The 21504-nt window shown below is 43.9% G+C and overlaps 1 protein-coding gene across 1 annotated transcript in view; it reads left to right on the forward strand.

Annotated features, from left to right (window-relative positions):
- The first annotated feature begins 396 nt into the window (after positions 1-396).
- ephb6 (eph receptor B6) overlaps positions 397-21504 on the forward strand; it is a 31506-nt gene continuing 10398 nt past the window's right edge. The window contains exons 1-5 of the mRNA XM_035641228.2: positions 397-547; positions 8563-8627; positions 13537-13809; positions 15261-15430; positions 15526-15821. Coding sequence (XP_035497121.2) covers positions 490-547; positions 8563-8627; positions 13537-13809; positions 15261-15430; positions 15526-15821 — 862 coding nt within the window. The 5' untranslated portion in view covers positions 397-489. The remainder of the gene's footprint in view (positions 548-8562; positions 8628-13536; positions 13810-15260; positions 15431-15525; positions 15822-21504) is intronic.

Here is a 21504-nt window from a genome sequence, read left to right on the forward strand (position 1 = left end):
AGAAACCAAACTTGTTAATTAATTTTTCCACCTCCTTCTCTTTCTGTCTCTTCTAAACCCTCTCTAGTTAAATCTCCCTTGCTTTCCCTTTGTGTCTTTGTTTCTCCCACACGAAAAAATAAAAGCGGTACAACTCTCCCACTCCCTTCTTTTCTCTCCTCCTGTCTCTGTGACAGCAGTGTTTTGTTTTGTTTACTTCCTCGCTTGGCAATCTACTTATTGTTTGTGCTACTCTGTAAATATTTTTCTCCTTCCCTCATCCATTCATCCATCCACCCCCTCATCCTCTCTCTCTCTCTCTCTCTCCCTCCCTCTCTCCTTCAGATAAAGGGAGCAAACAGACTCCACCCCCTCTCGCTCTCACCCCCCTCTCCCGCTTACTCGCTCTGTCTGTCACACACACACTCACTCTATCTCCCTCTTTCTCTCTCTCCTTCATGCTCTCTCCCTCCCTCTCTCTCTCTCTGTCAGTGTCATTCTGTAGTTGAGATGTGGAGGGTCTTTCTGTCTCTCTGTCTGTTGTTCCAGCCCAATTCAGCGGAGGAAGGTGAGGACTAAACTTTTACTTGAATTTCTTCACACCACCTCTGTTGCTTGCATGTGTAGGCCTATGTGTGTGTGTGTTTGGAGCTGCAGCGTGATGGAGAGTTAACACTGCTCTCTCATCATGTCCTTGTAATGAGACCAGAAAGTGAAAGATGGACACTTGGTGTACTTCTACAATAGCTCTCCAAGTATGTGGCTGTCTGGGAATTCTGGGCACTTAGACAATGTGTGAAGCGGTGGCACGTGAGGTACAGTAACGAGGAAGTCCAATTCATCCTGGGTTTTTTGGTGGGCTCCACCTACATCTTGGGACCCTCTGATTAATTACCACCTTTCTGCCTGCTCCCACCGCCCTGTGCACGTCAGTGTATTCTGCTGCGTATTGTTACTGTGTGAGTGAATATGCATGCACAGGCTCGTGTGAGCCACGGTGGCAGCACGTTGGATGGGACTTTGTTGGCATGGAAGTGCCAGGTGCGTGCCGGAGCCTATCAAGCTCCCGTGCTGAAAGAATATGGAAATAAGGCAGGAGACAAATGAATAATAAGTCGCATAATCCATTTCTCTTTGACTGTGGGGTTTGCGCTTCCCCCACAGCCCCCATGTCACTCAGCCAGAGACCCCTGACCCCTGCAGTACAGTTATTAGAGCCCTTTTCTTTCCATGGGTGCATCTACTCTTTCCTTCTCTTAACTCTTCATGCTTTTCTCTAGATAATGGGAAAGATTGTATGTTTTTTAATAATTGCAAGAGCGACTGAGCAAGTGTGTACGCGTATGTGTGTGTGCGTGTGTGTCATAGACACTGACTGTCTGGAAAAGCTAATAGTTAAGTGTAACTCCATCCAAGTGTTCTTTCAGATCAGAGTGGGCTGACGTGAGAAAACTGATGATATGAATCTGCCTTTATATATATCAGTGTGTGTTTGTGCGCGTGTGTGTGTGTGTCTGTAGATACAGTATGTGTGTGTTCTCTGGTTGTTGGTACATGCGTGCTTCAGTGTCTGCCTACACATAGCTGCCGGTCCTGCATCCTGTCCCCGGCACTCGAGGGGGCTTCAGCCGTCAGCACGCAATTTCTTACCAAGGAAAGAGCAGCACCTGTTCACGCTCATCTCCCTTGAGTTTACAGCGCGGTGTGTGGCAGTAACGGAGGTAACTTATATGTCGGCTTCATGCCACAGATTTGAGCTGCGTCCGTAACAGATGGCCTGGACTAAGATGAGAGAGAATGACAGGGAGGAAGAGAGGCCGCACAGTGTTGCTGGCCTACTGACTCTGTGTAATAACTGAAATAGAGCTCTCCATAATACAGTCTTAACCCAGTAGCATGGTCATCTTTATAAATCCACATAAATTGAAACATCTAGTTATGTCATGAGGGGAGGATTTCGCGCCTGCCTCAGCTTTGATCGCAGCAAAATGACGTGTCCGTCTGGACTTACTATGGCTGCATGTTAACTGATACTCTATGTTTACTGTCTGCCACGCTATTGTTCATTGTCTGTGTAGTACACCGGTGTATCCTGCTCTAACACGCACGCTGACCAAGTACAGAGTGTGAGTGACAGGTCATGTGATTTATCACTCTAACAGGCTGCCTGTGTAAGTGCTGATGCGTTTACCCGTATTCATTGTTGACGTGAGGTGTTGCTGTGAAGCCACACGGCTGGCCTCTAAATGGTTGGATCCGTGTCGTGGATTGCGTATTCACATTGGATTAACACAGTGCACCGAAGGGGGAGGCCTGTGCATGGGGAGGCACACCTGATGCCCCTCCAGCTCTTCACGGATGAGCGGAGCTGCAGCGATGCTCACCGAGCTATGAATATCCAGAAATTAACCTTGTATCATTAGTGAAATGTACGTATGTCATCGCCTGAAAGGGTAATCTCAAGTGATTTTGAACCAAGAGGCAACAGGCTTTGCTGCTGTGTACTAAAATAATTAAAATACAATGAGGTCAAAAATTCTGAGGCCACTTTCCCATTGGTCTCAGACTTTGGTTTTTAATGATTTACATTTTCTTCATGAATATCTAACCTGGCAAAATATTTTGCAGGTGCTTCTCCATTACTGTACAAGTTTACTCCAGTTGTTCCCTTTTAAACAAATGTATACTTGTACTCTACTACATTTTAGAAGAAAGTATTGGACTTTTTTTCGCATCACTATATAGACAGTAATTGACATCTAGAGTTACTTTTCAGATTTTACATCATTTTGCTCCATAAACTACTAAAATAAATTACTGAAGATTTATTGCTTCCCAACATTTTGGACACTTTTTTTGACCACTGGTCAAAAACCTGTATGTAAGGGGATCCCTGTCATCCTTTGTTTAATTTGACGGACTAATTCCCAGTCACGAAAAATTACAGGTGAAATTTTACATTGTACATCTTCTTTCCTATCTAATTGAAGAAGCAGTTCGCTCACCGGTTACCACATTGCAATAGGGTATGAATATTAATGATCTAATAACATCGTATGTAATAATTCATCAGTTACGGGGATAATTTTTCCGCGCATTGAGTCCTTTGGTACTTTGGTAAGATACATTGATGCAAACATCTACTGATACTGTAAATTTAGTAAATGATGTGATCCCCATCTGTTCAAAGAAAAATTCCAGGCAGTGTACATTTCGGGCCGTGTTGACATTCTCACTCTAAGGTCATCCTCGCCATCTTTCCCGCTGTTACTTGTCTCTGGCTTTAATTGGGTATTAATAAGGCGGATTACCATCCTCATCCGAGGTGTTGTAATCCATTTTTGTTTTCAGGACGTGATGAATTAGAGAAAGTGTGATAAGAAAATAAATGTCATGCTCGTCACAGTGGGTGTGCAGCAGGACGGGTGCCACTGACAGCCCTGAAACGCTTCCTGCTCATCTGGCCTGCATTGTGCAAAAATCACATGCTGGTGGGAAGTGGGGGATGCATCATCTCCGTCAGTGGCACAACAACAATTAACTGTGACCAGGTTTTTGTCGTTTAACATTCAAGCAACATGCTTTTCTGTGGCTGTTGAGTGCGCCGTATTGACATTCGGACACTTTTCTCAAATAAATCACATATCTGCCATTTGTGACGTGAGCGGTTCAAGCTCCCTGGCAGCTGCCAGCCAGGATGGTTTGCTTTGAGTCCGTCAGTGTGGTGGCACAAAGCATCGCAGTTAATAAGCGTGTGCAGGCAGGCGATGAGTTGAAGCCAAATATGACTGAAAGATGAACGTGTAGTATAGACTGATGGGAAACTGGAATGTAGTTTGCAGTCTTGAATTTCACATTAAAGCTGCACTTGGCAGTTGGCATGCTGGCACTGACCAAAAGGAGGGAGAGCTATGTTCGATTACCGACGGCTTCACCACTGAGAAATTACACAATGAGGGAACACAGACTGATCTCATCTCAGATTTACATTCCTGCGTCTTAGTGGCCGGTGATGGCGGAGATGGTTATGAAAATATGCTTGTCGCAAGCTCAGGTTTTTGTAGCGTTGTATTTTTGTCAGAAATTTGATTCTTCATTTCCACTGCACACAGATTACTGCTCTCCAGGGAACATTTAAGTCGGCAGAGTGACAAACCTCTCTGCTGTGGCCCCATTGACAAGGATCTTTCCACAATATTCATAGTTTTTATTGGGTCTCATTTAATTATGCCGTTATTCTTTTCTTCTAGCCAAATCCTCGCCTTTCTGGGGCTTGACAACACAACCAAAATGTAACTAATTTGGTCTCGAGTTTTCAAATCAACTGTCCTTTCATAAAGGGAAGGAAAAGGATGATGTTGAAATACCTGAACACGTTAATAATGGAACAGTTAACGATTTTTGACAAGGAATTTGTTTCCTTTCTTGCTCAGAGTGAGACAATAATATTGATACTCTCTCAGTCTCATGTCTGTATGGTAAATATAAAGATGGAGCCAGAAAGTAAAGGCAAAGTTAACAATGCAGAGCTGTCTCTTTAAGACATAGTTACCCTGAGCCATGCACCTAACTATTGCAAATGTGTTATTATGGAGTAAGGGAGCCAGTTTCCGTGAAAGTTCCATCCAACCTGTGCCTGTTGCTGCCTGTTCGGGATATCATCGCAGGCCTTGCTCTGTCATCTAACCTGGCTTAAGTGCTGTTTGTTGCAGCTGCACTTTCATTCAGCTTAACCGCCAAAAACTTTTTGATAACTCCCCATGACATGTGCATGCTTATTTTTGGAATCGCGTTTATCCCCCTCCGTCCTTACTCCTCCTCTTGCTCCAGCTCTGTCTCGGCGTATCACTCTCTCGCTGTGGTTGTTTGTAATGATGGTTTGGTGTAGGCCATGTCCTTGACTGACTGTCTGTGGGTGGGAGCATCTGGAGCGTATAAAGAATGGGTGGAGATGGGTGGATGAGTGGACAAAAGACAAAATACGACCTGACCGCTGCTCAGCATGCTTGCAGGCACTGTGGGAATTTATTTTTTGTGTGTGAAAGTGTGTGTGTGCTTGTGTGTGCGTGTGTGTGTGCGTGCGTGTGACATGTTGACCTGTGAGCACAGTGACTTTGTGTACTCTTTGCAGGTGCATTTACTTTGGTTACTCACACCCCTGTGGCCAACATTAATGTTAACACCTTGATTTTTGTTGGAGGGGTTGTGCCTGGTGTTCCTATTGCCTGGAAAGTGTGCAGTAATATAGCATACATCTGCCGTCAGAGAGGCGTGACATGAACGACAGCACTACCCTTAGCGCTGGAGAGTGTCAGCGCATGCATGGCCTCACAAAGAGGGAAAAAGTGTTAGGCAAAGAGAAATGAATGTGGAGAGCGGAAAGAGGGTCACTCAGCTGAAGTGAACGCTCCAGAGGGGACTGTCATGAAGTAATGCAGGCCACCTCAGCACAACAGAAAAGAGCATTTACACCCACACCACCACACAGAAAGAGAGGGGAGAGGAGAGGAGAGAAAGCAATTTTGTGCGCGCAATCACACAATCCCATCGTCCTCCTCTAATTTCTGTTTCATAACGACGCCCGCTCTCCTCCATTGTCACCTCTTTCAATCTATCAAAAGCTCTTCCCAAACAAACAGTAGTCCTGGCATCAATAATGGAGCAGAGACTGTCTTCTTATTTAACGTACAGCGATGACACAGCCTGCTGTCACTTTTTAGATGAATAATACACACATGCAGAGAGGGGGGGGCAGATGAGCGGGACAAGGGACAAGATGGAGGTAGGAAAAAAAAAGAGGGGAAACGAAGTAGCCTGTTGAGTAAAGTGAGCGAAAGATGAGAGTGGAGCAGGGAGACGTGAGAGAGCGTTGTGCATTAAAGCAGCACTCATGTCCAGATTGCAGACTCAGCACTTCTGCAAACTGTCAGGGACAAACTTTGAGTGTCTCGTCTCTCAGATGGACCAATGGCAGAGATGCTGTGGTGCTCATGTGTACATGAAGGGGTTGAGTTAAATAAAGGGGCTTTTACTGCCCAGTGGACCTGCCAGCTAATGTCCCGCTCTTTTGTTCGACACCGCCTCACACACAAGATCCGGTCATGATGCCTCAGCTCGAGCTAATCCTCGTAAGGTGCGTGTGCAACACGGCACTCAATGCTTATCTGAAGATGTCATGGTGAATAATTCAAAATGCTAATGTCACGCAATAAGACGTAAGGTCTTTGAACACACCTCCACGTAATCCTCATGTACAGGTTTTCCTTGCAAAGATCGGAGGTGACGTGAGGACCTGTGGTGCCTCAGGCCTGCACGGCAAGAAGCTAAATAGTAGAGGCATAAATATTAATGTCAAAATAGTTTGCTATATATTATTTATGCATGACTCTGCCCCGGAGCAGAGGGTTAATTGAATTTGGAATGACACATTTTGCTGCATTTGTATGTGTGCTTCTTTTTTGATATAAACATGATGGTGCTTAATGAGGTCAGAACACATGATGTTTCAGTGCGTGAGCTTCATGCAGGACAAGTTTATGCTCAAAATGATATTTTTTTTGTTTTGAATTGAAGGATGATTCTGGGCAGGAGACCGACATGGGGGAACCGAATCAAAGGGAGTTTTTTTTCATATCATCACACACACCTTGAATGTTGTGATGAGAAGGAGCACAGTGCTTCAGCAGCGTCATTGAACAAAGCATGGGAGGTGTCAGTAATAAAATAGTCACTCTGCTGTTAGGCTTTGGACTCTCTGGCTCGGTGGATTTAGTCTTCCCCCAGCTGATTTTATCACGATCGGCTCTGCCAAGCTGTCCAGACATACGTCGCACGAAAAAGTATTTATTCTGATGCCTGTGGCTCGAATAATCCTTAGCTGTCACAGTCCATTTGGATTCCTTTCTTGATACGATTCATATCACTCCGAATCCTGGAGGACTTCCATGGAACATGTGTGAATTTAGTGAGACTGACATAAAGACAGGCTAGTGGGTGAAAACAGCTAGACTGGACTATAGAGGGGAATGGGGGAAGGTTGTTAAAAATAAAAAAAATATAGAGGAGGCAAGTGAAGGATTGGAGGACAGATTTGCAGGGTCTCCATCTGTGAGTGTAATCCTAAAAACAAAAATCTGTTTACAGCACAGTCAGAGAACAGAGGGATGTATGTCATAAACCACAAACCACACAATCTGTGTGTGTTTGTGTGTATGTGTGTGTGTGTGCGTGTGCGTGTGTGTGCGCAAGCTGAGGAATAAAAAGCAGTGCCTTTTGAAAATCCGGTCCTGTGACTGATGCCTATGTAGAAAATACTTCCCAGTCGCTCTTTGTCTGCTTGTCAGAGAGAGAGAGGGGGAAAGACAGCCTCCTTTTCTCTGGTGAACGATTGTGTGACATGAAATGGAAACGAAAAGCATAAAAATTGTACGACACCGATGAGGAGAATTATTTATCTGTAAACAGAGGTGGATGGCTGCCGCCTCCACACAATGCGTTGTGTGTCTACGGGCTTTTAGGTGATTAGTGTTGCGAAAGACAAAATCAGACACTGTGTATTTTTCTCCATTATCACCATCTGTGCGAGCATCCAGACCTGAAGTCTCGATGTTTTTGCCACCACTGTGAGCGCAACAACTTTTGGCCTGTATTCAGTCGGTGAGTGCAGACTGTGGCAGACTGAAGGAAGGGTGGCCAACATGGTTTTGGAATACTAATGGAAAATTTGAGGGCTTCAGTTTTGTGTGGGAAGCTGCCATGTGTCAGCACACAGCACTCGGCATTAAAGTCCCTTTGTGTGTGTGTGTGTGTGTGTGTGTGTGTGTGAGATTCCTGTGCCAGCTTGCTTTTTCAAAGCACTTAAACATAAAAGCGAATAATGGGGAAATACTCTCCAACATAAAAGTCATACACTTTTCTTGCACATTTCACTCCGGATCAGTCTAAATGAGCGAATTCCTGTTAAAACCTGGAACAAAAGAGAAACCAACACTGAACATATCGTCCCCCACGAAATTATGAAGGTCCCCCAGGCATCAGCTCGCTAAGTTTCAACAACATGTGACAGTAACTGTTATGGCCTTTTAAAGTTGGAAAATTTGACCTTTAATCACGGTGCTCCATCAGGTCAATCGGTTTAATTTTTTAAACACCAGAACATTGTGCCAAAATGCATCATTACTCAGAATCCGTTATTGGGTTTGACAGATGCACACAGCTGGATCCCTCTCTGATTTTATTGCATGCGAGGAAAAAATCAAAGAGAAATGTGGACAAAACCTGGACCTGTTCCACCAGCAATAGCTTCCAACTACTTGTGGTATTTGATAAGAGCACAAAAGATTCAGTGTAAAACCCCTCAGCCGAAATCTATCTCCGAACCAAGTCCATTGTTATTAAGACACCACAGAATCAGTCCTTGAGAGAACATCTCATGATTACAAATTCTTTTTCACTGTCACTTCTCTCGTTTCTTTAGCGCTCATTCTGTTTTAAGATTACTTATACTGATCATTTGAATTATGCGCAACTTGTTTTCCTGTTTTTCTTACACCTTGTCTTTATCTTTGCTTCCTCTCTCATCAGTGATGCTGCTGGAGACAACAGAGTCTACCTCAGAGCTGGGCTGGACCACCTATCCAGACACAGGGGTAAGCACGAGACTGGGCTGTTGGTGCGTCTCTCCAGCTTTAAGGAAGCCAATCACATGTGTCAAACACATGTTATACGTGGTTGCGTTTCGAGTGCTGGCTTGTGATCACATTGTTTGTGATCGTCATTATTTTCCTCTTTGACTCATCAATCGTTTGGTCTGTAAAATCTCAGGAAATAGTGATAAATGTCCATCACCGTTTCCTGAATGAGAAGGCAAACTGCCGTACGATTAGATTCCCGATTGGTTAAGGTCAGTGTCATTATACTGCAGAGTTACTGTCATTTGACATTGATTGGTGGAGCTTGTAACAGGTGGTTCACAGCCTGGGAATGATCGCGGTCTCACCTTGCCTTAAGACACATCAGAGGGCTTAAATACCCCCCCCCCCCCCCCCAGATTTTTTCTATTGCTCCTTATTATGTGTCCTCATCCATGATGAGATCACAGTGATCGAAACTTAGATTTTACATTCTTGAGCTGCTCTTTATGTAAGGTTGTCGCTTCGCCTTGAGCTATGTAAATATGTGTGTGCGGGGTTACGTGTGTGTGTGTGTGTGTGTGTGTGTGTGTGTGTGTGTGTGTGTGCATGTGTGTGTGTGTGTGTGTGTGTATACTTGCGTGACTTGGCTGGGGTCAGCTCCCGGGTCAGTTAAATTCACTCATCTGTGAGTGATAGTGGCTCAGCTCTAATATGGCTCATAATTGCACGTCGCCTTCATTGTCATCATCCTTGAAATAATCAGTCAAACTACATGTGAGAAACTGTAGGACATTGCATGTAGCCTACTTCTTCTCGTAACCGTGGACTAAATTCCTTTGTCAATTGCCCAGAACAATATCATCCCAAGTCTCCGTCGCTATATGGACAATATGTTCAAACATTTGATTTATACATTTAAAGCGTCATACATGCGCATGAAATGAAAACAAGTCAGAGCTAGCAACATAAACACTCCCGCGTCTTTTGACCAACCCCCACCAGAATCTCACATGTTGTTTTCTGAAAAAAAAGACCAAATGAAAGTACAGTAATCGCTCACCCACATCTGGCAGACATACACACTCACGTCAAGTCTTTTATCTCACCTTACACTAAACTTCATCTTTTATGCGCTGTCATTATCGCCCCAGTCTGGCCTCCAGTGTCAGACCATAATTGTACATGATGTTGGATTAATTAGGGCCTCATGTGTGTTAGGAATCTGTGAACCATGATGGCAAATGCTAATAGGGGGACATGCGTGAGGAAGTGAAGGAGAGAGTGTGTGAGTGTGTGTGTGTGTGCGCGTGTGTGTGTGTGCATGTGTGTGTGCGTGTGTGTGTGTGTGTGTGTGTGTGTGTGTGTGAGCAATTCAAGCGTTTTTTTTCTTTATGGTCCCTGGATGAGAAGTGCTTCTGCGATGGAGATATGGTTATTCGACCTGGGGCATGAAGCTGGGAGAAGTAGGAAGACAGATCAAGAGAGGGGGAGAGAAAGAGGGAGGTCGTGTGTGTGTTGTAGTGTGTTTGTGTTCTGTTTCTTTTTCTTTAACCCTTTCCTTACTTTTCTCTTCGCATCTTTTCATTCGCTACAGGGTCTGGGGATATTCTTTACTGTGCTCTCCTCCTGCTTGTTCTTGCCGTCTTGCCATCTTCCCTTTCTGACAACCGTATTTGTCTCTGCTTCTCTGTCTCCCTCTTTTAATCTCTCTTGCCCTTTACAGTCCCAGAGCCACTGGGTCTCCGCCTCGAATTCTTTCTTTCATCCCCCCAACTCAATCTCCACTCAAACCCTCAGTGTCAAACCAGCAGAGACTTCCCACTTCTTACAGTATTCTTCGCTTTTTTCTCTCGCCTTTTTTTCCTACTTTGTTTCTTTCATTGTGGGTTTGAACATCTGTGTGTGTGTGTGTGTGTGTGTGTGTCCTCTTGCATTTATCATGGGGTATATGTGTGTGTGCCTCTATCTGCCCCTATTCATGTTTGTTTGAGAGTCTACATTACAGTTGTGTCTTAGGCCCTGCCACTCCATGTGTTACGTTATGAATAAAGCTTTCTGTTGGACCCAAAGTTAGAAGTCAGACACAGAGACAGTTGAGCATTGTGGATTTTATGAAGCATGTCAGAAATATGGGATCGCTGGACAGTGCGACGGGCAGCTGAGCAGGGAGATTGAACCAGGGCGGGGTTTTGGGTCACCGAAGAGTTTGGCGGGCAAACGATCAGAGGACTGGGCCATACTGCTGGACGAACACGGAGCAGGCTGGGTACTGGACCTCAGGCTGGGGCGGGTGGTCAAGACGAGGAGCTGGGCGACAAAGGACACAGGCAGGCGAAGGTGAACCTGGAGCACAGGTGAACAATACTTAGGCCAGAGTCAAAGGCAACACAAGGAAGCATGAGTGGTATCACAGGTTCAAGGTGGGTGAGGAGCCATTTGTTTTTATACTGAAGGAGCTTGTGGAGTTGATGAGCTGATCTGAAGCAGGTACATGCAGGTGGATTGTTGGGAGCAGGCACACGATCAAACACAGACAAGGACAAATTAGGGACAAACAAGCAACATTAGGAATGGGAAAACTGCTGGAAAACAAGGAAGAGAAGAGGCAAGAAGAGGCAAAGCTTATACATACTGTAACACCCTGTCCTCTGTCTCACGAGATTGCGTGGTTCTCCGGCATTTCGGTTCAAATTAAATCGCAATGATGAATTGTCCCTATTTGTATTTGTTTTTTCCGCTTCATCCGCCCCTCCTCCCCAATCTGCCCCGCTTTTTTTTAACTCCATTCTTTCTTCATGAGGGAGGGAGACAACAAGACAAGGCGAAAATAAAAAAGGGAGAGGGAGGGGAGTAGGTGGTGGGGGTTCGAGTTTTGGGGTCAGAGACCTAATGAACGCTGTGATTTTTTGTCACGGTTGAAAACTGCACACACAGATACTAGCGGCTACTCTGACAACCTGTGCCCTCTTTTCAACATGGTCAGGCTTTTACTGCGGCCACCTGACTCACAAAAATATACACTCACATGCCCCCTCTGTGTACGGTTTCCACAATTTTCTCTCTCCCCACTCTCCATCTACATCTCCTCCGCCCCACCATGTGCTCCCTGTGGTTCCCTCCGTCCGATTTCCCTCATCCCATGTCTGACAGAGAATGAATCATGGCCTGGGAGAGAGAAAACGGTCCTTTCACTCCATTAGACTGACAGCGCCTCAGACTCTTTCTATCTGCTCGCTGATCTTATCATTATTCCAATTGGACCAAATATGAATGCGCTCTCTCATGTGTGATGTTACAAAGATCTTTGTTCATGCTGGCTGTCAGAACAACACAGTGAAACCGACCTGAGCACGCAGAGATACATTAACATGCTCAAACACAGAAACACACACACACACACACACACACACACACATGCTAAATGCACCCTGATAGGGTGTCAGGACCCTTTGTCCTCTTGCCTTTGTTGCAGTGGGAATAATGATGATGAGGCCTAATACATAATTCCTCTGTGTTACAACAGAAAAGGCCCTGGTTGTCACTCAGAGCTATACACGGGCTTAAAGCGGAGCCTTTTCATCCTTAGGGGCACCGTACTGTATAATTGGTGAAACTAAACCCTGAGCCCACATTTACATTTTGACTCATCTGATAGTCTCATTCAGAGCTGTGCTTCTGTGTTTTCTCCACCAGGATACGACTCGTTCGCATTTCTATTAGTGCATCCACAAGAATTCAGATTCCCCATAATATGAAAAAAAATCTGCTAATTTGGTGGTGCTCACCCGTCAGTAATGAGCAATGGGACATGATTTATGAAGCAGAATTTTTTGTTATAGTCATACGCAATTATACACAAAATATACAATATTTTTATATCTTTCTCACATACTTCTACCTCTTGTCAAACCAGACCAGGCAAACAATTTGCATTTCATTTGAGTTTGAGTTTTTACCTCTGGCAATGGCAATGTTGATTTGTTGGTTTGGTGAAAATAGATTTTGGATGGATAAGTGTGACATTCTTCACTAACATTCATGGTCCCCACAGGATGAATCCTTATTACTTTGGCGAAAGGCACCAACTGAAACATTGTGTTTTAATTATCCAGTAAAATATCTCAATAGTTATTTAATAGCTCACAATTTGGTACAGTTGTTCAGGGTTTGTGGGTGATGCATCCTGTACCTTTGGTGATTCTTCCACATCCGAACCAATTTTGGCACACATACAGATAATCTCGCTCTCTGTCAGCTGACAACGGTGGCTAGAGGCCAAAATCAACATCAGATTTGAAAGTAGCATTGGATAATCAAGCCACATATGGGTCAGACTCACATATACGCATATATTTGGAAAGAAGAAACACTTATATGTGGCGGGATGGTCATCAATTAATTTTGTTATTTGAAATAAAAAATTAAATGTCTATGAACTGCAAGTGTGAAATGCATACATTTCTTGATAATTACAATTTTGTCTGCAATGTTTTTTAATGTGGTATGTTCTAATTGAAAGGCTCACATTGTTTATTTAACTGCTGGTTTTATAATGACTGATTCCTTAATTAGACAATGGAAAATCAATGAGAACACAGAGGACAGATGACGTACAGCATCGGCAGTAAAGAACAACTTTTCAATTGCGGATTCAATACTGGTCTGTGTTATATCAGGACAAAACAAATGATCTGTTGCACCAGTCCCACTAAGGATGAAGATGTCAAACAACAGTGTGTCATCTCAGTTAAGGATGAATCCCCGGAAATATCCTAAATATTGACTTTGTAACATATGAACCATCTCTTAAGATATAAGGAAGATTCATAACTGATTCATACCAGGGTTTTTACCACAGCTTATATAGGTTGATTATAGACCTCCCTGTTTACATAAGCTAATGACATTGTTCTGTCTCTCTCAGTGGGATGAGGTCAGTGTCCTGGACGACCGGGGGAAGCTCATACGAACCTTTGAGGTCTGTAATGTCAACCAAAATCCACGTCTACAGGACAACTGGTTGGCTACACCTTTCCTGTACCGCCACTCAGCTCCGCGGGTGTTTGTCACGTTGCGTTTCTCTGTGCGTGACTGCGGCAGCCTGCGATCACCATCACCCACCTGCCGGGAGACACTCACCCTGTACTACAAACAGGCAGACTCCCAGAGGGAGCTGGAGAAGACCTGGGTGGCTGAGGTGAGGAGGAAGAGCAGCAACATCGGATGAGCTGTATTGTGATCCCCATGTTGTGCACACCAGACTCTTGCATTTACACTGTAACAATTCTTGTGCTTTACAGGTCACAAAGAACAGGTCTCTCAGTGGTATCAGGAAGTAATGAAAAAGAAAAGTTCTGGCTAAGAATTTAGGAAGGGAAGCTAAAAACTAAATTTACAGTAAAGCGTTTAGTTGACAACTGTTATTTCCACTGTTACGTTAAAGCTTGAGATTATATAGTTGGATTTATCACTTAAGTCTTTTTAATGCTATAACTAGGTGTATAATTTGTTTAAATTTACCTTGTCCTCACTAAAAAATCATCCTCATGTCTATGAGGACGTCTCAGCATCCTCATAGACGTCACTAAACAAACAGACTAATTCGAAATTGAAACCTCTGATTAGGGTTCATGTCGTCCGAACTGCATTCAGGAGGGACATTTAAGGTTTTTTTTTCATGACTGCTCGGAGCAAACAACCTTCAGACAGAATCCTCAGACAAAGTAAAATGAAAATGTAATTGCTGTTGCGCTAATGTTACACCAAAACCTCTCATCATCCCACGACAAGGAATAATTGTATAATCACCTCGATTATTGTTGTGCTTGCCAAGAGAAGCTGCTAAGATTGACAGCCTCCACAGACCACACTGGCGTGGAGCACATGCTTCCGTTTGCAAAGTGCAAACATGTTGCCGCTGTGGTTTCCAGAAATGTCACTTCGGTCCCACTAATTACATCTTTGAGACATAAAATAAACAACAAAGATCAGTTTACACTCACTGCAGGAAATTCTCTGAACCTCCTGTGTCGTCAGCAGGGCAGTGACCATGCTTTGTTAGTGACCGACACTGACTGTTGTCACATGTTTCATATATTTATGCATGTGTGTGTTGGGGGTTAAATTGCTGAATCTGAATTGCCTGTGCTCCATATGCTGTTGCACTCACGGCGGGAGGGAGGCAGTATTATTTGTACAGATGAATGCATCTATCCTGAGGGAAGTGAGATGCTTTTTAAACATGCAAATCGAAACCTGATGAGGAATCAGAGGAGAGTCGCAGAAGGAGCACAAAGCGCTGCGGCGCTCAAAGTCTTTGCAGGGACTTGAGCAGGATCCCCCACCGGGACCTTCATACCGCAGATCTAAGTAAACATTTATACTCCTCGCTAAACTACTTCATATTATACATGTGCCTGGGAAAAAGAAAACATAGCCCAAATTTGAATAGCTCTCTCCTCACTCTCATTTCTTCATTTAAAAAAAATCTTTTTTACTTAATGCACGTCGTATCCATCTGTCAACCAATTTATCTCAATTACCATGTTTTTCACACACATTCTCTCAATGCTAAATCGGTTTTCTCTTCTCCACTCATTGTCTTTCCCTCCACTGTCTCCTGTCCACCTTGCTCGGTCCTCTCTGCAGCCGTCCAGCAAGGAGAAGGATTCCAGGGAGGGCTGGGTGAAAGTGGACACCATTGCAGCTGATAAGAGTTTCTCCAAGGTGGAGCCAAGTTCACCTCACCAGTACCAACCAAACAGATACAGCCGAATCAACGTCAAGACACGCAGCTTTGCCCCTCTCACACGAAATGGGTAACTGTCGCTGTACCACACTTTGTTGCTCATGCTTCTTGAATGTCCTCGCTGGTCTAACTGCTCTCCGTCTCAACGCCCGACACTTGTTCTAGATTTGTCCTGGCTATTGTCGACAGTGGAGCTTGTGTTTCCCTCATGGGTGTGTCTATCTTCTACCGGCGCTGTCCAGCCACCAGCCTCTTCTTGGCGTCCTACCCGGCAACTCCCTCAGGCGCAGAGCCGACAGCCTTGGTGCCTGTGAGTGGGACATGTGTCCCCCACAGTAAAGCGCAGGCTGGCGCGGCCCCTCGCATGCACTGCAATGCTGAAGGAGAGTGGATGGTACCTGTAGGGGGGTGCGTCTGTGATGGAGGCTATGAGCCCAACCTCAACGGATCCGCCTGCTTGGGTGAGTCTGAGGAACACTGACTGAAACACATGGCTCCTACACTTGACATGATGAAATTCAGTGGTGTCTTTTCTTTTGAAGAGGCCTAGCTCGTAAACATCTCTCACACTCTATGTTCCCAGTTTGTATCACAGGTTTTCTGCTAAATTACTTTGTTTTTTTGTCTGTCTCCTAAACCAAGATAACCCCGATTACTCTCAGAGATCCAAAAGACAACTTGTAACCGCAGAAATATAATCACTAGATCTGTTTTTGAAAATCAAATTTGAAGAAATTTGACCTAATATGTATTCATTTGCTAAAAATGTATTACAATTTGGTTTAATTCCAAATTACACGCTAGAATTGATTTTATGTGAAGTTGTGCTGCCTCACTTGACAAATTAACATTGCTAGTTACATTTTTCAGTTAATACCCTCACTTTAATCCATGATAATCCATCAATGATGTTAAATCCCAAATGCTTTCTCAGATTACTCCTCAGATGGTCATGGTTTTTTGTTAGCACGACATGCTAGTTTGATTCATTTGACATTGGTACAGAACATGACGGTACAGAACAAGGCCTGGTCTGTTTGGTATGTCAACTATAAAACTTAATTTTGTACAGATGCTTATAGATTTTTTTTCCTTCCACGTTTGAATTTTAGCTCAAATTTCTATTTAAAAAGTGACAGCCCTGATTCTCACCATTACCTGTTAACTGAGTGTTAGTGAATCTGTTCAGGAGAACTAATGTGAACTAAAAGAAAAACACTGGTATCAAGTGTCTCTTGGGCCAATCTGGACTTACTGTCACTTCTCTTTCTTGGTATTTCGTAAGATATGAGGCATCTGGATCAATAGTCAAAAGGAGCTGCTGTCACTCTGATGCGCAACTGTGGTTTTATGTAAGGACCAAAGGGAAACAAGGGCAGGCGGGTCAGGTCGGGATGAGACGGAGCAGAGAGATTGTATCTCATCCACGCAGTGCGTTCGTAGTGATGCAACAAATTATCCGCCATCAAGTTCTACAGAAATGTCTTCAGAAAAATGTCTTCGCAGCAGCGCTGAGAGCCCAACAGATCCTTAGGTCAGCAATTGCAAAACTGGTCAGAAGCGTTTGCACCTTTTAAAGTGGTTGTAAGTGGGGGAGAAACACGTAAAAAAAAATGTTTGAGATATGTCCAGATGGACAGGAAGGGATATAGGGAGAGAGAAGGAGGAGGGTAAGAGGCAGAGAGCAAGAGAGCAGTAGTGAGAGGGATGTGACACATTTAGGTCATGGCGACGTAATGGCCACTCGTCTGTGAACAAGTGACAGAAACCGCAGGGGGAGAGTGGGGGATTGGAGCAAAATAGGAAGAGATGGAGGGAGAGTGAAAGATAGGAGGATGCAAGTTAATGACTGAAAGCACTGAGCAGGCAAAAAATTCTGAGGGTGTGAGGGGGGAAAACAGTACAGGATTCTCTCTGTGCGAATGTGTGAGTATCTTGCGGTGATGCTGATATTGGATTTCTCTCCGTCCACGCATATCTGAGGACTGTACAAGCCAGAAATACAGTGCAACTCTGGAGTCTACCAGGAATTTCAACGGACATAATTGCTCAGTTCCCTCGCATGGGGGCCCTGAAAGTCTAACTAACTCCAGGACAATTAGTCCTCTAATTCGGCCAAGTCAGCTGTGAAATGTGTTCATGCTCTTTTGCTTTGCATCTGCACTCAGTCCGCCACTCGTGTTTGTCTGCACTTGATTGATATTTACTGACGAACCACCCCTCGAATCAGCTCGGCTGCCGCAGCAAAAGCTTGCGCTGACTGTCTATGAATGATCTGACACGTCTCTGTCCACGCTGCTCCAGCTTTTTGTTCCAACCCCCATTTGATTATGTTTTGTTGATCACTCCACTGTCTAATGATTTGGATTGGCATCATCACATTGTTGTCCTCGCTGGCTCCCTGGGAATATTGAAAAAAGAGGCAGATGGTTAACTGGCGACGCAGTCGTCAAAGATTATTAACAGTAGCCGATCCTTGTTCTCGCCGGAAAGGGGAGCGCCGAACTTTCTTCACCATAATCAGTTGTACATTTTGTTCTTGTTTGAATTAGACACAAAGGACATTTAAATAATAGTGGGCATTAGTGTGATGAGTAGGCTTTTCAGGGTCTTTAAAACATGTAATAACAACTTTATCTTCCACTTTAATATCAGATTTTAGATGATCCCATTTCTGTTGCTTGAAGTGGAAATGAATCGTTAGAAATGACAACAACACTTGAGAAGAAATAGTGAGAAAAACTTCATAGTCGACTGTTAATCCACCTCATGTGTGACGCCTGATTGTTCTGTAAAGTCAGACTCCACACGACAACACTGCACCATTTGGACCGATGATGAATTAAATAACCCGGCGAAACATCAAACACTTACAAAAACATAGCCGGCATTTTGGCAGACAGACATCCAAAGATCATTACTCGATTATTTATAAAGGTGTTCATCTCAGGCAAGTCAGGAAAGAACTTTTGGGTTCTGTGTGATCATCTCCAGTCTTTTGAAAAATGTTGAGGACCGTGGCAGATGACAATCAGGGGTTATTCAGATTCACGCAACCATAGCGGTTATTTTATTTCCCTGCCAAACTGGGGAAAGATGTTTTTTCTCCTTTGACATTTGCGTTGCACAAGAGAGATGGAGAGGCGGAGAGCACAGGCAGAAACACGACTGAGCATGTGACACAATTACACCTGTTCAGCCAAACATGAAACAGTCCTTTGGTTGTGGGCTCCCCGAGCGGGTCTGCGCTGGCTGTACATCACCATCAGACAAGCCTCATCCTTCTTTGGGATTCCTCCGGAATATTAAGCCACTGTCGAGGATTTGGGACAAGGCTTAGCGCAGAATGAGATTTTGAGTTAATTTGGACCCATGTTGGTTTTTCGGTGGCGTGTGACAGTGTTCTGACAGTAAAATCTTCGACATGTCAGATTGTCATGATTTGTCACGCAGGGTGCTCGCTCTCAGCACAGACACATCCACTAACTATGCCGAGGCACGTCGTGGTGGAAAACTAGAAAATTTGGGGAGGAAACAAAGTAAAAGTGCAAGTGAGATGTTGTTTAAAGTGTGATGGTGACTTGACTCTGGTCCTAAAAGAGACACTTCTCGACAAAAAGTGTGGATATTGTTCCTCATACACAGTAGGATGGGATTTCTTAAATCATTCCCTCGAAGAAAAGAAGAATTTGAGCTCTTATTTTTCACAACTTCCACCCACTAGAATATGTCAGATGGTCACATATGAGTGTTGACATTCAAATACTGTTCCAGTCTTTTATTAAAGGTCACGCTTTGAGCAAAACACAGTAAATGTGATATATTGATATGGAGTACTGATTGTTGGCTGCAGCTCGCTGTGGGGGAGTAGCCAGGCAGTGATGACAAATGAACCTGAGCTACTGTACATCACATCAGTTTTATGTGGAGGGAATTGTATTGAGCACAGCAGCAAGTGAGAGTATTGAAAATGGTTGGGTGTAGTTGGCAATACTGACCGAGCCCCTATTCCGCAAGTACTTGGGGTTTGACTAGCAAACAAAAATGATTTTTACATTATAGCTGGGGGCTGCACTGTGGTGTAGTGGTTGGCACTTTCGCCTCACAGTGTGGAGTTTGCAGGTCCCCCCTCTGTTTGCTTGGGTTCTCTCCGGGTTCTCCGGCTTCCTCCCACAGTCCAAAGACATGCAGAATGGGGTTAGGTTAATTGAAGACTCTAAATTGACCGTAGGTGTGAATGTGAGAGTGAATGGTCTGTCTCTGTATGTGGCCCTGCGATAGGCTGGCGACCTGTCCAGGGTGAACCCCGCCTCTCGCCCAATGTTAGCTGGGATTGGCTCCAGCGCCCCCCCCCCGCGACCCTTAAATGGATAAAGCGGTAGACGATGGATGGATGGATGGACATTGTAGTTAACACTTAAATACATTTTACATGTAAAATGTATTTCTTTATGATAGTCTAAATGCTTTCATACTGTATAAGGAGGAGAATGTGTTTACACTTTTTTGCCTAAAATCCATCACATTTAAAGGCTGTGACATCCTCATGTCCTCACAAGTCCTAGAAAATGGGCACATAATCGTATGCTCCTCGTGGCGGCTATGGCTTGATTTTAATCTATTGTCAGTAACATGAAGAATTTTCTAAAAAAAGAAAAGGTGAGCAGTGTACTCACCAAAGCCCAGATGGGAAGGTGCAGGACAAAAGCAGCTTACAGAGGATAAAGAGAAGTAGTCCCTACACTGAAAATTGGAAAATCTCTCAAGTTTAATGAGGTAAGCTCTTAGTCAGGCATGTGAAAGAAAAACAGCCTATATATACACTGTACAAACACATAAATTACCCCTCCAATTACAATTAGGATCATTTTCATCAGTTAACCTCCTGATTGTAGGTGGAGGGTTTATTTTTTCTGCACATACTGTAGTTATTCTTTTCATTCGTCCATCAAACATTAGTAAACTTGTTACATTAAATATGCAGGCTTTTTGTAAACACGTGGGATTTGTCTAAAATATGCTGTTGGATTCAACATTATGCACTGTTTAAATAAAGTTCAGCTTCCGTTTTCGAGATGTATTTTTCATGGCTTGTGAAGAGCAACTTGCTTATGTGAGTAGATCCAACAAATGAGTTTTTGTTGGTGCCTACATATGTGCGCTGTTGAAGCTTATAAATAGCAGAGATGAAATAGATGATAATAGAGCACATGTGATTCAGTGTCGGTCTGATTCCAGGCTTCCCTGGATGACACGATGTAGGAAAAACAAAGGATGGAAGGGCGCAGGGAAAAGGTATTACAGAACCATGTGTACCCACCTCACCTCTTGTGTGGTCGCATCTGTGACCGAGCATGTGTGTGTGTGTGTGTGTGTGTGTGTAAGAGAGAGAGAGAGAGAGAGAGAGCGAGAGAGGGGGAGAGAGAGATTATGCTGGGAGCCAAAAGAAGGAATGAGTGCATAAAAGAGGAAGAGAGAAAGAGGGAAATTGGGTCAGTGATCTACATACCAAAGTATTATGTTAACGTCAGATTACTCACCCCACTGTAAAAAAAATTTTTAGTTCATTTGTTTATCCCTTCCAAATTTTTTTTTTTGTTGTTTTCAATTGTACTCTGTACAGTTACAGCATCATTTAATTTGGTTTGCATGTAACCTTTGCCAAATGAATCCCTTTTCCCATATCAGTATCCATCTGTCTATCTATCCATTGCTGGTTTCCTCCCATTACTCATAGATGTCACTACCATGAACTCCCCAGGTAAATGCATCAGATCCGATTCAGCTTTATCACCAATGCGACAAACAATGCGTCTAGCATCTAATGAAATTGTAAGAACAGTGGCCAAGCACTTGTTGGCCCCTGGTTAAAATTACAGCGTATGCACAAAATGCACGTATGCACAGAACGCGGAGAAGCTCGGCTATACGCCCTTAACAACCTTTTTAATCTAGACAAAACACAATTCACAAAAACACCTAACAAACACAATTAGCATATCGCATATGATAACTGTACATGTCCACGATGATTATGACGATCACGATGTTTAATGTATACAACACAAGCTACATTTCATAAGAAAGTTTCTTGTCACTCTACGACCAACCGTCACCGAACCAGCAGCCGAAGAATAGCAAATA

The sequence above is a fragment of the Scophthalmus maximus genome, chromosome 1, assembly GCF_022379125.1.
Source record: "Scophthalmus maximus strain ysfricsl-2021 chromosome 1, ASM2237912v1, whole genome shotgun sequence".
In the NCBI taxonomy this organism is placed as follows: domain Eukaryota; kingdom Metazoa; phylum Chordata; class Actinopteri; order Pleuronectiformes; family Scophthalmidae; genus Scophthalmus; species Scophthalmus maximus.